Source organism: Notolepis coatsorum (genome assembly GCF_963971535.1).
Source record: "Notolepis coatsorum genome assembly, chromosome: 7".
Taxonomy (NCBI): domain Eukaryota; kingdom Metazoa; phylum Chordata; class Actinopteri; order Aulopiformes; family Paralepididae; genus Notolepis; species Notolepis coatsorum.
In genome coordinates this window covers 179,534,296-179,550,390 of record NC_140171.1, presented here as the reverse complement: position 1 = coordinate 179,550,390, position 16,095 = coordinate 179,534,296, and the positions used below count along the sequence as shown (strand labels likewise).

At 45.5% G+C, this 16,095-nt stretch overlaps 1 protein-coding gene across 1 annotated transcript in view; it reads right to left on the bottom strand.

Annotated features, from left to right (window-relative positions):
* Positions 1-5,154: 5,154 nt before the first annotated feature.
* The window catches only part of tmem38a (transmembrane protein 38A), a 35,729-nt gene continuing 24,788 nt past the window's right edge, over positions 5,155-16,095 (bottom strand). The window contains exons 5-6 of the mRNA XM_084318508.1: positions 7,897-8,014; positions 5,155-5,968 (exon numbers count right to left, since the gene is read on the bottom strand). Coding sequence (XP_084174634.1) covers positions 5,753-5,968; positions 7,897-8,014 — 334 coding nt within the window. The 3' untranslated portion in view covers positions 5,155-5,752. The remainder of the gene's footprint in view (positions 5,969-7,896; positions 8,015-16,095) is intronic.

Genomic DNA, 16,095 nt, shown 5'->3' with positions numbered 1-16,095 from the left:
AAGACTCCGGTATCGCTTGCCTGACCGCAGCAGTTCAAAGAGGCAGTTGTTCGGGTGGCTCGAGTCCTTAATAATTCTCTTAGCCTTCCCCTTGCACCGCTTGTTGTAAATGTTCTGGAGGGTGGGGAGCCCCCCTCCAATTGTGCGTTCGGCTGAACGTGTCACTCTCTGTAGTCTGCTACGGTCTTGTGCAGTGCTATTCCCAAACCAGGAGGTGATGTTGCCGGTCAGGATGCTCTCTATTGTACATGAGTAGAAGTTCCTAAGGATCTTCTGACTGACTTGGAACTTCCTTAGGCGCCTGAGGAAGTAGAGGCGTTGTCGTGCCTTCTTCACAACACTGTCAATGTGTGTGGTCCATGTCAAGTCCTCGGATATGTGGGCTCCGAGGTACTTGAAACTGTTCACTCTCTCAACCGGTGCCCCGTCGATGCTGAGGGGGCTGTAGTCCTTGACCCCCGACCTCCTGAAGTCCACAATCATCTCTTTTGTTTTGCTGACGTTCAGGGAGAGGCAATTCTCCTGACACCACTGTGACAGGTTCTCTACCTCTTCCAGGTAGGCCCTTTCGTCGTTGGCAGAGATCAGGCCCACCACTACTGTGTCATCAGCAAATTTGATGATGGTGTTGTTGTTCCGCTGTGCTACGCAGTCATGTGTGTACAGGGAGTAGAGGAGGGGGCTCAGAACACAGCCCTGGGGGGCCCCTATGTTGAGCGTGATGGATGAGGAGGTGCAGTTGCCGGCTCTTACCACCTGGGGTCTGCCCGTCAGGAAGTCCAAGACCCACTGGCAGAGGTCATAGTTCAAGCCCAGGTCCCTGAGCTTGGCTATGAGTTTGGAGGGGACTATGGTATTGAATGCTGAGCTGTAGTCGATGAACAGCATTCTCACATAGTTCCCCTGCCTCTTGTCCAGGTGTGATGCTGCTGTGTGCAGCACATGGGATATGGCGTCCTCCGTGGACCTGTTGGGGCGATATGCAAATTGCAGAGGGTCCAGGTTGATGGGGAGGGAGGAACAGATGTAGCCCTTTACTAGCTTCTCAAAGCACTTCATGGCTATGGAGGTGAGGGCTACAGGGCGGTAGTCGTTGAGGCAAGCGGGCGTAGATTTTTTGGGTACAGGGATGATGGTGGACTTCTTCAGACAGGTGGGGATGACAGCCTGTTCCAAGGACAGGTTGAAGATGTCAGTGAATACCGGGGCCAGTTGGTCGGCACAGACTTTTAGGACGCGGCCGGGGATGCCGTCCGGTCCTGCTGCCTTCCTGATATTCACTTTTTTAAAGATCCGTCTCACCTCATGCTCTGTTACCCTGAACACTGAGTCTCCATCAGCAGACCCCCCCCCCCCCCCCCCCCCCATTGCCGTGGTTTGTAGGCTGGTGTTGTTATTCACAGCCTCAAACCTCGCATAGAAGGAATTGAGATCATTTGCTAAGGAGATGTCACTGTTCAGTTTGAGGGAGGTGCCTTTGTAATCTGTCATTGTTCTGAGGCCCTGCCACATGCCTCTAGAGTCAGCCTGTTCAAACTGAAGTTCAACTTTATCCCTGTAACGCCGTTTTGCCTCTATTACTGCTCTCCTGACGTTGTATCTTGCCATCTTGTGTTCTTCCATGTTGCCTGTCACCAGCCCGGTGTTGTATGCTGATGTGCGCACTTTCAGAGCCTCACGGACGGATTTGTCTACCCAGGGCTTTTGATTTGGGTAGATTTTAATTTTGGTGGAGGGGATTGTTTCTTCTACCAGAGTACAGACATAGTCAAGCACCGTTTCGGTGTATTCGTTAATATTGGCTGTGTTATCACGGAATACACTCCAGTCTGTGCATCCAAGTGCAGCTTGGAGTGACTCCTCTGACGTCACGGCCCAACGCTTAACCTCTCGCGAGACCACCGGCGTTACCACCGGCGTTATACAAATGGAAGTATTGATTACGCCGTAACGAATCATTAAAAAAATATACCCTTAACTGGAATATGTTGTGCCTTTACACATATGTTGGATTATGTCATTGGTTTGTCATGACTCGGGCACCGCTCGCGGTCTTGGCTGCAGCCATCCTCTCTGCTGCCGGAGCTACTGGAGCCGCGCCGGTCTGCGAGGCTGCGCTGGTGGCGGGAGAGAGGATGGCTGCAGCCAAGACCGCGAGCGGTGCCCGAGTCCTTGGGTCGGAGGGTCGTTGATGAGCTCAGCGGTGCCCGAGTCGTTGGGTCGGAGGGTCGTTGATGAGCTCAGCGATGCCCGAGTCGCGCGATTTTTTATTGGTTTGTCATGACAAACCAATTACATAATCCAAGCACAACATATTCCAGTTAAGGGTATATTTTTTTAATGATTCGTTACGGCGTAATCAATACTTCCATTTGTATAAATTGCCTTAAGCGGAGCGCGGCTGAGGAGCGCGTCGCGGCTCATGCGCACGCTCGGCCAATCGGAGCAATGCGGAAGGACATGTTGGTTGCCGAAAGTATTCACGCCGACGACATAGGAAAAGTGCAGAAAGACATTTCATCGGCAACTCAGTGCATGTGTGTGTGTTCCTGTGGGTCGCCCATCTCGCGTGCAGGGCCGGATTAACGACCGGGCCGTCCGGGCCGCGGCCCGTGGGCCTCTAGTGATGAGGGGCCTCCAAAAAAATGTATAAATAAAAAAAAGATATTTAAAAAAAAAAATGTATTTAAATAATTTTTGGAGGCCCCTCGTCACTAGAGGCCCCACATTTTTTTTTTACTTTAATTTAAAAAAAAATTGAAGGCCCCACGTCACTAGAGGCCTTTTGGAGGCCCCTCGTCACAAGAGGCCCAAATTAGTATTATTATTTTTTTAACTTTTATTTTTAATTTTTTTGGAGGCCCCTCGTCACTAGAGGCCCCAAATTATTTTTTTTATTTATTTTTTTTTTAATGTCATGATGTCATATATGTTGTGCATGTCATAAATGTCTATATGAATTGAAAATGGGGGACCCTGATGTAAACAAGACAAACGTCTTTCTCTGGTCTGCATCCCCTTAACAATTGTGTGTATTGAGCCGTACTGTATTATTTGTACCCATTCTGCAATCTGTTAAATACAATTTTCATTCATTCATTCACAGACAGTAACACAGGACAAAAACACATTTCAACCCCCTCCATTCCCTAATTATAATTTAAATTGACATTCACGTAAAAGTAAGCTTACTATTCTAATATTATATTCTTGTCTCCAAAAGTGTGTGCATGTTTTTTTTCTTCCTGAGGATGGCGCCATCCCCCCATCTAAACATGATGTGTTTCTTTTCTCTTCTTGATTGATTGATTGAAAACTTTATTAACAGATTGTAGAATGGGTACAGTACAGTACAGTACAGCTCAATAATTGTTAAGGGGATGCAGACCAGAGAAAGACTTTCGTCTTGTTTACATCAGGGTCCCCCATTTTCAATTCATCATAACATATATGACATACATGACATACAGATAGACAGTACTGCTACATCTATACATTTATGACATACCAGATTTGCAAATACAGTAGTGTTTGTGATACAAAAAGAGTCCAGAAAAGAGAGTATATACATTTGACATAGAAACTGTACATTGGAAGTGGTTTGGTGGGTGGGAGGGGTGGGTGGGTGGGGGACACTGTACAACTGTACAAGCAAAACTGTACATTGGAATATTGACAAAACCATACTTGGTCATTTACTGTACATTGGAGGGGGTTGTGTTAGGACATTTACAGGGGCCAGTTTCGAATTGCAGTCTCCCGTAGGTGTTCTTTGAGAGTGTTTTTGAAAGTGGGTAGTGATTCACTTTACAGCTTTGGGTAGGGCGTTCCACATTGATGTGGCATAATTGCGAAACGTGTTTAGTCTCTTGTTTGAGCCGAATCTGGGTTTAACATGATTTGTGGAGCTCCCTCTGGTGTTGTGATCGTGGTATTCACTGACCTTTGGGAAGTATTTAGTCATGTACATGGGTACCTTGGTCGTGTAGTGTATCTTGTAGACCAGGCCCATTGCAAGTTGCTGTACTCTGTCGTCTACTCTAAGCCATCCTAGGTTGTCAAAGTGGGCAGGGGTGATCAAAGTCCTTTTAGCTTGGCCCTCAGAGCCCACCACTTCTAAATATTCTATATATTTTTTAAGGTGACATATAAAAACGCCACTGTGCGTGCACGTGTATGTGTGTGTGGGGGGGCCTCCACAAGAATCTGGCCCAGGGGCCTCTGAAGTCTTAATCTGGCCTTGCTCGCGTGTGTGTGTTAAAACTGCATGACACATAAAGACTTCTAGTCTAGTCTAACAAAGGAAACTCCTGTTCCTCCTCTTCCTCCTCTTCCTCCTCTTCCTCCTCTTCCTTCACTCAGCGTTGTCACCACATCATACAGGAAAAGACACACAAGAGTCAGTTCGGTAAATGAGACTGTGTCTTACATGTGTTTGTTTATGTTTTTGGAGATTGATTGATTGATTGATTGATTGATTGATTGATTGATTGGGTAGTGGATTTGTTGATTAGCTAGTTGGTTGACTTAGAAAAATATTGACCCTAGGTTTAGGATGTCCTAACAAATAAGGTGTATATCTTGGATGACACACCTTGCTGTTTAACATCGGCCCTTCAGAAGCTTTAGTTTCACCGCCTCATTGTCTCGACAGCGTATTTGTTTTCTGCAACTAGGGTTTACTTCACAACAAGAAGGCAGCTGGTCTGCACAGCGGGGGGGGGGCATGAAGAGAGCACTTGTTTGAGGACCATGGTGTGTTCTACTGCCGTGTGTGGACTGTAAGGTCAAAGGTCAAATTGTCACAACCTCCTGTAGTGATAGTTTATGACCCGTGAGGTTCCCAAGCCTTCTCAGGACATGCCCCCAAACTGACCCCGGGATCTTCCTGTCAGTGCTCAGCAGCTCCGGGGGCGATGGAATCAGACACCCGTTTACATGCTGCTGACTCTGGGTCAGATTACTTGACACTGTGGCATTTTAACTCAGTGAGCAGGTAGTGATACAGCGTCCAGCTTTACAGCTTCTTTAGCAACTTTGTAAAATAATCTATTTTAGCCTATAAACCATAACAAGCTGAAAACAGTTGTGTTACTGACCAATCAATCGCTGACCATCACCAGACATAAAGCAACACAAACACACCACCATGACACCATTTTACCGTGACTTTATTCAAAGACATTTCAGTGTAAAAAGCAGTTGTTTTCCTCTCACCCTGTATTGCTTCGTTCACATTGTTTAATGATTTAGAAAGAGATTGTGCTTTTCTTTCTCCAACGTCATCCCGTACTGAACCAAGGTTTTAATGGACTAATGATAGAAACCAAGAAAACATTGCTACCCAGAAGCGGAAGTACTTGTTTGAAGAAAACCATCCTATAATAACCATCTAACACCTACAACCTGACTCACCACATACTGGCTGTAGTTGTATAGTTGCAGATATTCACTGATGAAAAATAAATACACAAATAAATAAGTCAATACAGTGTGTTTGTATCGCCCGGGTTGATGGTTCTGTGTGGAAACATGTGCCGTGTTGTTGACAGAGTCCCCCCGTGTCGTGTGAGACGCGTTAACACGCCGTATCGCTCTGACTAGAAGGGCCCCCGTCTGGTGAACCTCAACCTGCCCCCGTGCTGCCCAGCGTCTTAAACCACGACGGGGAGGTCAGAGGTCAGATGCAGCTCGCGGAGCGGGGAACACCTTCTCCCCTCCTCCTCTCGCAGGCGGCGTGCCCGTGGCGTTCCTACTCTGCCTTCTTGGACTTCCTCTTACGGGTGCCCTCCCCCGACTCCTCCTTGGCCTTGACGGGTGACGCGGGGGCGGCGGGCACGGCGGGCGCGGCGGCGGCGTGGTGGTCCTCCTCTCCTCCGCCCAGAGCAGAGCCGAAGAGGACGTGGCACACCCAGGACTCCACGAGGGAGAAGGGAGAGCCGTGAGAGTGACGGGCAGTCATCGTCACCTGGGGGGGAGGAAGAGGGGGGGAGGTGAGAGAGATGGAGAGAGGGGGGGGAGAGAGAGAGAGAGAGAGAGAGAGAGAGAGAGAGAGAGAGAGAGAGAGAGAGGAGAGAGAGAGAGAGAGAGAAGAGAGAGAGAGAGAGAGAGAGAGAGAGAGAGAGAGACAGAGAGAGACAGAGAGAGAGGGATAGATAGATAGATAGATAGATAGATAGATAGATAGATAGATAGATAGATAGATAGATAGATAGATAGATAGATAGATAGATTTATTATGCTTTAAACCCTTTCACTACCACACTACAGAAGGTTAACCTTTCATTACCACACTACAGACTGTTAACCCTTTCACTACCACACTACAGAAGGTTAACCTTTCATTACCACACTACAGACTGTTAACCCTTTCACTACCACACTACAGAAGGTTAACCTTTCACTACCACACTACAGAAGGTTAACCTTTCACTACCACACTACAAAAGGTTAACCTTTCACTACCACACTACAGAAGGTTAACCTTTCACTACCACACTACAGAAGGTTAACCTTTCACTACCACACTACAGAAGGTTAACCTTTCACTACCACAGTACAGAAGGTTAACCTTTCACTACCACACTACAGAAGGTTAACCTTTCACTACCACACTACAGAAGGTTAACCTTTCACTACCACACTACAGAAGGTTAACCTTTCACTACCACACTACAGAAAGTTAACCTTTCACTACCACACTACAGAAGGTTAACCTTTCACTACCACACTACAGAAGGTTAACCTTTCACTACCACACTACAGAAGGTTAACCTTTCACTACCACACTACAGAAGGTTAACCTTTCACTACCACACTACAGAAGGTTAACCTTTCACTACCACACTACAGAAGGTTAACCTTTCACTACCACACTACAGAAGGTTAACCCTTTCACTACCACACTACAGAAGGTTAACCTTTCACTACCACAGTACAGAAGGTTAACCTTTCACTACCACACTACAGAAGGTTAACCTTTCACTACCACACTACAGAAGGTTAACCCGTCACTACCACACTACAGAAGGTTAACCTTTCACTAGCACCCTACAGAAGGTTAACCCTTTCACTACCACACTACAGAAGGTTAACCGTTCACTAGCACCCTACAGAAGGTTAACCCTTTCACTACCACACTACAGAAGGTTAACCTTTCACTACCACACTACAGACGGTTAACCCTTTCACTACCACACTACAGAAGGTTAACCCTTTCACTACCACACTACAGAATGTTAACATTTCACTACCACACACACAGAAGGTTAACCTTTCACTGCCACACTACAGACGGTTAACCTTTCTCTACCACACTACAGACGGTTAACCTTTCACTACCACACTACAGAAGGTTGACCTTTCACTACCACACTACAGAAGGTTAACCTTTCACTACCACACTACAGAAGGTTAACCTTTCACTACCACACTACAGACGGTTAACCTTTCTCTACCACACTACAGAAGGTTAACCTTTCACTACCACACTACAGAAGGTTAACCCTTTCACTACCACACTACAGAAGGTTAACCCTTTCACTACCACACTACAGACAGTTACCCCTTTTCACTACCACACTACAGAAGGTTAACCTTTCACTACCACACTACAGAAGGTTAACCCTTTCACTACCACACTACAGAAGGTTAACCTTTCACTACCACACTACAGAAGGTTAACCTTTCACTACCACACTACAGAAGGTTAACCTTTCACTACCACACTACAGAAGGTTAACCCTTTCACTGCCACACTACAGACAGTTAACGTGTGGCAGTGAAAGGGTTAACCTTCTGTATTGCCTCTGTGAAAGGGTTAACCTTCTGTAGTGTGGCAGTGAAAGGGTTAACCTTCTGTATTGCCTCTGTGAAAGGGTTAAGCCTGGAGCTCACCTTGGCTGTGGCCATGAACAGCGTGAAGACGAGGATGAGGGCCCCCTTGGACACGGGCAGCACCTGGGCCTCCTGCAGGGTGAAGAGGATGGCTCCGTACAGGCTGGCTTTAGTCGGGCTGCAGGGAACAAACATCCACACTGCCGTGAGAACAACCCTGTCATGGTGCTGCTGAAATGTATAATGTAAGATCTGGTGTAATAATAATAATAATAATTAGGGATGCTCGATATTGGCTTTTTTACCGATACCGATATACCGATATTGTCCAACTCTTAATTTCCGATACCGATATCAACCGATACCGATATATGCAGGGTTCCCCCCCCCAAAAAAATTGAATAATTTCAGGTAATTAACATTACATATCTCTTGTTGTGGAATTAACACAACATTATGCATACTTTTGACAATAAATAAAATCAGAATTTATTCTTACTTGCTTGCCTGGGTAAATAAAGGTTATAGAAATGTAAAAAGAATAATAATAAAAAAAAATAAAAAATAAAGAAAATTGAAAACCGATACCGATATTTTCCGATATCACATTTTAATGCCGATATTGGCCGATGATATCGGTAGGCCGATAATATCGGACATCCCTAATAATAATACATTTATTTTATATAGCACCTTACATAAGGTATCTCAAAGCGCTTAATAACTACTTTCCAAATAATGGATTGTCCAAACGTTGGGTTATAATACGAAAGTGTCCTTTATGTTTATTTTCTGGCTTAAACATCTGGCCCAGGGACTACAACTGAAAACTAGTAACCCTGCTAATGTTGGCACATTTACAGTTTTTTTCATTTGTTCAACTGTTGATTGATATGCACTACTGTCCCTGATCCAATAAACGGAGTAAACTAAACTAAAATATAGACGTTTTCCGGCGCACGTCACATTACATGTCTCTACTTCACACACGCTCTCTTCAGTCGGCAACTTCGATCACTATAAATGGACACAGCTGGTCACTAGGTTACTAGGCGCAAGGCATTCTGGGACTTGTATTTCTACTAACTAATGTGGCGACTAATGTAAATAATAGTATCTCTGACGATAATAAACAAACACTCTTCCAACCTTGCTTTCAAATGTAAACAATAATCAATATTAACATACATGAATTATAACTCAACATTAATCATGTAGCCTGACCTATTAAGTTACAACATCTGGGATTATGTCAAAAGTATTAGCGCCAGTACAATTTGTGCTATTTGCTATAATGGTTGCTTTTGCTATAAATGGTCAGACAAACAGTTAATTTCAAGAGTACGGTATTTAAGAGGCACGCGGAGAGACCGGCAACTGTAACCCAATACTCATGTAGAATAGTGTTGTCAAAAATATCGAAAAATCGATACATATCGATTCTGAATATTTAAAGCGGTTTCAATACTCATTTCCCGAAATATCGATATTTAATTATTCATAAAAAATAAAAATAAATTTTTTTTTTGTATAAGGAAGTTGCATTGTTCATTTCAATGCCTGTAATAGTCCAGTAGTCCACACACATGTGCATTCAGTTAAGTTGGAATATGACTGTAATACACACAGTTCAGTTTGTCAGGTACATGCAACACAGATTACAGTGTTGACATCCGTCTGCTTGAGAAAATACCATGTTCTGCAATAAAAATTATTGAAGTGAGATGAACAGTTATTTTTAAATGTGTGATCTGAAGATAAACAAAGGGTTTTAAAATTGTCATATTTATCTTCTCTTATAGTACCAGAGAGAAGCTGAGGAGAATCAACCAGCAACAAAAGCAAAATTTATTAAAAAAAGGTATCACTACCACACTACAGAAGGTTAACCCTTTCACTAGAGTGGTAGTGAAAGGTTAACCTTCTGTAGTGTGTGGTAGTGAAAGGGTTAACGTTCCAATTTCTAAGAGCCAAACTGCACCCCTGAGAACGCACTGTGGCGCTGGTGACATCGGGTGACCTGATCTGCAATGCTAAGCTAGTTTTGGCTGCTAACTATTTTTCCTTCTTTTTATTTTTTTTACTGCCACTTAAAATTAAAAGCCACTGCCTTATCAGAGACAGAAATGTGTATTAGAGGGCGGCCGGGTAGCGCAGCGGACTAAGCGTCTGTCTACCACCACAGAGACAGTGGGATCGAATCCGGCTGTGGTGCTTCCAGGTTGGCCGACCGTCCACACTAGCACAATTGGCAGTGTTAGCGGGAGGGAAGCCGGTGGGGTGGGTCCTGGTCGTTGTAAACTGCGACTCCTACAGTTCAGTCGGGGCGCCTGCAAAGCGAGGGAAGGATCTGGGGGAGGTAGTGTGACCTTCCACACGTTACACTCTCCCAGTGAGAATCCACGCTGCCAGGTGAAAAGAAGTGGTGGGCACACATGTGTCGGAGGAAGCAACGACCAGGAAGGGGATTTGGAATTGGCATAACGACTAACATTGGCATGGGAGAAAAATCGAAAAAAGGAGGAAAAAGATAGTTCCAAAAAAGAAAATGAAATGTGAAGTGCTAAATTGTAGATATTACTCTATGGAGGCCTGCAAAACGAGACTTGTTTTGATGTATTTATTATTATAATTTGTTTTACCTTTTTTTCCCCCCAGGGTAGGTTCTCTGAGCACAAAATAATGCTCTTTTCAGCAACGCACTGCTTCACATTCACACAGTTCCATTCACACCTAGGAGCTGCCCAGTACAACCACAGTCTGACACTGTTGACCACTAGGAGCTGCCCAGTACAACCACAGTCTGACACTGTTGACCACTAGGAGCTGCCCAGTACAACCACAGTCTGACACTGTTGACCACTAGGAGCTGCCCAGTACAACCACAGTCTGACACTGTTGACCACTAGGAGCTGCCCAGTACAACCACAGTCTGACACTGTTGACCACTAGGAGCTGCCCAGTACAACCACAGTCTGACACTGTTGACCACTAGGAGCTGCCCAGTACAACCACAGTCTGACACTGTTGACCACTAGGAGCTGCCCAGTACAACCACAGTCTGACACTGTTGACCACTAGGAGCTGCCCAGTACAACCACAGTCTGACACTGTTGACCATTGGAGCTGCCCAGTACAACCACAGTCTGACACTGTTGACCACTAGGAGCTGCCCAGTACAACCACAGTCTGACACTGTTGACCAATAGGAGCTGCCCAGTACAACCACAGTCTGACACTGTTGACCACTAGGAGCTGCCCAGTACAACCACAGTCTGACACTGTTGACCACTAGGAGCTGCCCAGTACAACCACAGTCTGACACTGTTGACCACTAGGAGCTGCCCAGTACAACCACAGTCTGACACTGTTGACCACTAGGAGCTGCCCAGTACAACCACAGTATGACCCTGTTGACCACTAAGAGCTGCCCAGTACAACCACAGTCTGACACTGTTGACCACTAGGAGCTGCCCAGTACAACCACAGTCTAACACTGTTGACCACTAGGAGCTGCCCAGTACAACCACAGTCTGACACTGTTGACCACTAGGAGCTGCCCAGTACAACCACAGTCTGACACTGTTGACCACTAGGAGCTGCCCAGTACAACCAAAGTCTGACACTGTTGACCAATAGGAGCTGCCCAGTACAACCACAGTCTGACACTGTTGACCACTAGGAGCTGCCCAGTACAACCACAGTCTGACACTGTTGACCACTAGGAGCTGCCCAGTACAACCACAGTCTGACACTGTTGACCACTAGGAGCTGCCCAGTACAACCACAGTCTGACACTGTTGACCACTAGGAGCTGACCAGTACAACCACAGTCTGACCACTAGGAGCTGCCCAGTACAACCACAGTCTGACGCTGTTGACCACTAGGAGCTGCCCAGTACAACCACAGTCTGACACTGTTGACCACTAGGAGCTGCCCAGTACAACCACAGTCTGACACTGTTGACCACTAGGAGCTGCCCAGTACAACCACAGTCTGACACTGTTGACCACTAGGAGCTGCCCAGTACAACCACAGTCTGACACTGTTGACCACTAGGAGCTGCCCAGTACAACCACAGGCTGACACTGTTGACCACTAGGAGCTGCCCAGTACAACCACAGTCTGACACTGTTGACCACTAGTAGCTTCCCAGTACAACCACAGACTGACACTTTTGACCACTAGGAGCTGCCCAGTACAACCACAGTCTGACACTGTTGACCACTAGGAGCTGCCCAGTACAACCACAGTCTGACACTGTTGACCACTAGGAGCTGCCCAGTACAACCACAGTCTGACACTGTTGACCACTAGGAGCTGCCCAGTACAACCACAGGCTGACACTGTTGACCACTAGGAGCTGCCCAGTACAACCACAGTCTGACACTGTTGACCACTAGGAGCTGCCCAGTACAACCACAGTCTGACCCTGTTGACCACTAGGAGCTGCCCAGTACAACCACAGTCTGACACTGTTGACCACTAAGAGCTGCCCAGTACAACCACAGTCTGACACTGTTGACCACTAGGAGCTGCCCAGTACAACCACAGTCTAACACTGTTGACCACTAGGAGCTGCCCAGTACAACCACAGTCTGACCCTGTTGACCACTAAGAGCTGCCCAGTACAACCACAGTCTGACACTGTTGACCACTAGGAGCTGCCCAGTACAACCACAGGCTGACACTGTTGACCACTAGGAGCTGCCCAGTACAACCACAGTCTGACACTGTTGACCACTAGGAGCTGCCCAGTACAACCACAGTCTGACACTGTTGACCACTAGGAGCTGCCCAGTACAACCACAGGCTGACACTGTTGACCACTAGGAGCTGCCCAGTACAACCACAGGCTGACACTGTTGACCACTAGGAGCTGCCCAGTTCAACCACAGTCTGACCCTGTTGGCCACTAGGAGCTGCCCAGTACAACCACAGTCTGACCCTGTTGACCACTAGGAGCTGCCCAGTACAACCACAGTCTGACACTGTTGACCACTAGGAGCTGCCCAGTACAACCAGTCTGACACTGTTGACCACTAGGAGCTGCCCAGTACAACCACAGTCTGACGCTGTTGACCACTAGGAGCTGCCCAGTACAACCACAGTCTGACACTGTTGACCACTAGGAGCTGCCCAGTACAACCACAGTCTGACACTGTTGACCACTAGGAGCTGCCCAGTACAACCACAGTCTGACACTGTTGACCACTAGGAGCTGCCCAGTACAACCACAGTCTGACACTGTTGACCACTAGGAGCTGCCCAGTACAGCCAGTCTGACCCTGTTGGCCACTGAGCAGCTCCACTGGAGCAGTTGGGGGTTAAGTTCCTTGCCTGCCCCATTATATGTTGTCTTAACCCTTTCACTCCCACACTACAGGAGGTTAACCGTTCACTAATAATAATAATAATAATAATGGATTGGATTTATATAGCGCTCTTCTCTGACTGACTGTTGCTCTGACTCAGAGCACTTCACAGAGTCCATTATTCGTTCATACACAGTCATACCGGTGGTGGTAAGCTACAATTGCAGCCAGAGCTGCCCTGAGGCAGACTCACCACTACAGAAGGTTACATTTTCACTATGACACTACAGAAGGTTAACCGTCTGTAGTGTGGCAGTGAAAGGGTTTCTTTCTGTGCGTATTCATCCACAATCTATAGCTCAACATGAAAATATTCACAATTAATCGTAAAGGTAGCAAAGTAACAACATTTATGTTTTCGTTCACTGGGAAACTACACTGCTATTTGGCGCTGCTGACTGACGTCACCACAGCGTAGCCTCCTGCCTGTAGTCACAGACCTAGGATCAGATTTCCCTTACATTCCATAAGCTTAACAATTCGTACAATGGGAAAATAACTGACCCTGAATCTGTGGCTAGTATCTGTTTCACCCAACACTAGTTTATCTCTAAAGCCAACCACCATTTAAAAGATATTTGTATTTATAATTTAAATCGTATAACGTTATTTCGCTGCATATTAAATCACTGTAAATACTAATGTAAATCATTGTTTCGTTGTACATATTGTGTATAGTTTATAACGTTAGTAGCTAGCTAGCTTGCTAGCCGGCATGGTGCGTGCAGTGCTTTGCCCCAGAGTGTAACCACAGGTCTGAGAAGAGGACCTGCACATTTGACTCGTTCCCGAAACTCCTCTACATGCCCCGATTTAAAATGGTTCACGACAGTAGACATTGCTAACGTCTAGTACGTTTAGAGGGGTAACGCTAACATTAGCTAGCTAGCTTGGTATCAACTGGCCGTGACGTGGATTAGGCGACAGCACTGAAAGACAGGCGTGCTACTGCCTGTACTGGTAAGTGTAGTTCTTTAACGACAAATTAAAAACCTTATAACTACCTTTATTTCAACCAATAATGCCTAAACAATAATGTTAGTGGTAGAAGGGAACTCATTAGGGCTGTCTTAAATACTTCGAAGCTTCGAAGCTTCGTTCGATGGCACAAGCTTCGAACATTAAAAAAAAAATCGAAGTAAAAAATCAAAATCAAAAATCAAAAAAAATAATTCAATTTTTTTTTGTACTTCGATTTGTGTGTGTGTGTGTGTGTGCGTGTGCGTGTGCGTGTGTGTGTGTGTGAGAACTACCCATCCCAGTTAGGACAGCCGAATCCCGTCCAATCTTTCGCCGTCGACTAAAGACTCACTTCTTCAACCATTATCTGAAATGATTAAAAAAAATAAAAAATAAAATCTAACCGTGACTAACCTTACTGTCATGCACTTTTCCTAATAAACTAACCTACACTGTAACACGCAACACTTTGATAAACATTGTTACTCAGCTGATAGAGTTGTACCCTTCTTGCTGTCTTGTCGTACAGAACTTGTAAGTCGCTTTGGATAAAAGCGTCAGCTAAATGACTAAATGTAAGTGTGTGTGTGTGTGTGTGTGTGTGTGTGTGCATGGGGCCATTGGGTGGGGCCGGGGGACAAATACACTGGAGGAAAGTAACCCAGCTCAGCACTGCCCAAATTATATCATCACTATTGCCTGTTTGAAGGATATCATCCTCAAATACATATACACCTACATGCCTTGTAGAATTCCACACATAAGAAAGAAAGATACTGGTATGAATAAACAAAATAGGAAATCAAATTTAGATAAGGTGCTACTGAGATGTTTTGGTGAGTTCTTTGTTTTTTTGTGGAAGTTGCCCTTCTTAAAAATGCATGAACATTCACTGATAATTGGTCTGTAGTGGAGTCTACAAGGTCTACATTGCCGGACCATGTAGAATCCGGACCTTGTAGACTGACATAATTCTGTGCATAGTTTAGTCTACACAGGCCATATTTCAAATAATCAAAATCTTACTTCATTCATCTTAAACATTCTTGATTTGGGGGATTGGTAGTTCCCATGAAATCTGAAGTTGTTCAAACGACAACAGCGATCCACCTTGAATTAAATCACACAGCCGAGTGAAACCTTGTTTTGTCTCAGTCACGAAAGGGGCTACTTAATTAATTAATCCAACCCACTTTATTTATAGAGCACATTTAAAAACAACAAAGTTTATGAAAGTGCTGTACAAGTCACACAACATAAGATAAAAAAAAAAACATTGGAAAGCTTGCCATTCATGCGGCAGAATTGTTACAATAGCCGATAATCCATTTTCCCAATGATAAATCCAGAAACGGGTGAACCAACCGTGTGGTCCAAAGTGACGTCAGACTACGCCTCCCTATAGCCTACAGCAGGGGTTCCCAAAGTCAGGGTCGCGAGCCGCCGCGGGGGGGGGGGGGGGGGTCGCCAGATGATTTCCAAAAAAATTAAAAATAAATAATCCCTTTTTTTTTTTTTTGCAGTTAGGCCACTGAACTTAGAAGCAGGCCAGGACAGTGTTTCTAGTTGCAGCAGCGCAATAGTTATATAACCTAGGTGGGGAACAACCAGGAGATCACTGCAACTCACACAAGTTGGAGAACTATCTCTCTCTCTCTCTCTCTCTCTCTCTCTCTCTCTCTCTCTCTCTCTCTCTCTCTCTCTCTCTCTCTCTCTCTCTCTCTCTCTCTCTCTCTCTCTTGCTCTCACACACTCACACAAAAGGAGCCGCATGTGATTGGTGGAGGCGGGGGCCCTTACAAAAAACTGTTGTTGCTAATCATTGACACATGCTAGCCTGTAATAATCCCCCCCAGAAAAATCTACTTTGCATTTGATATATTGCAAATATATGCCATCACACACACTGGCATTTAAAGGATT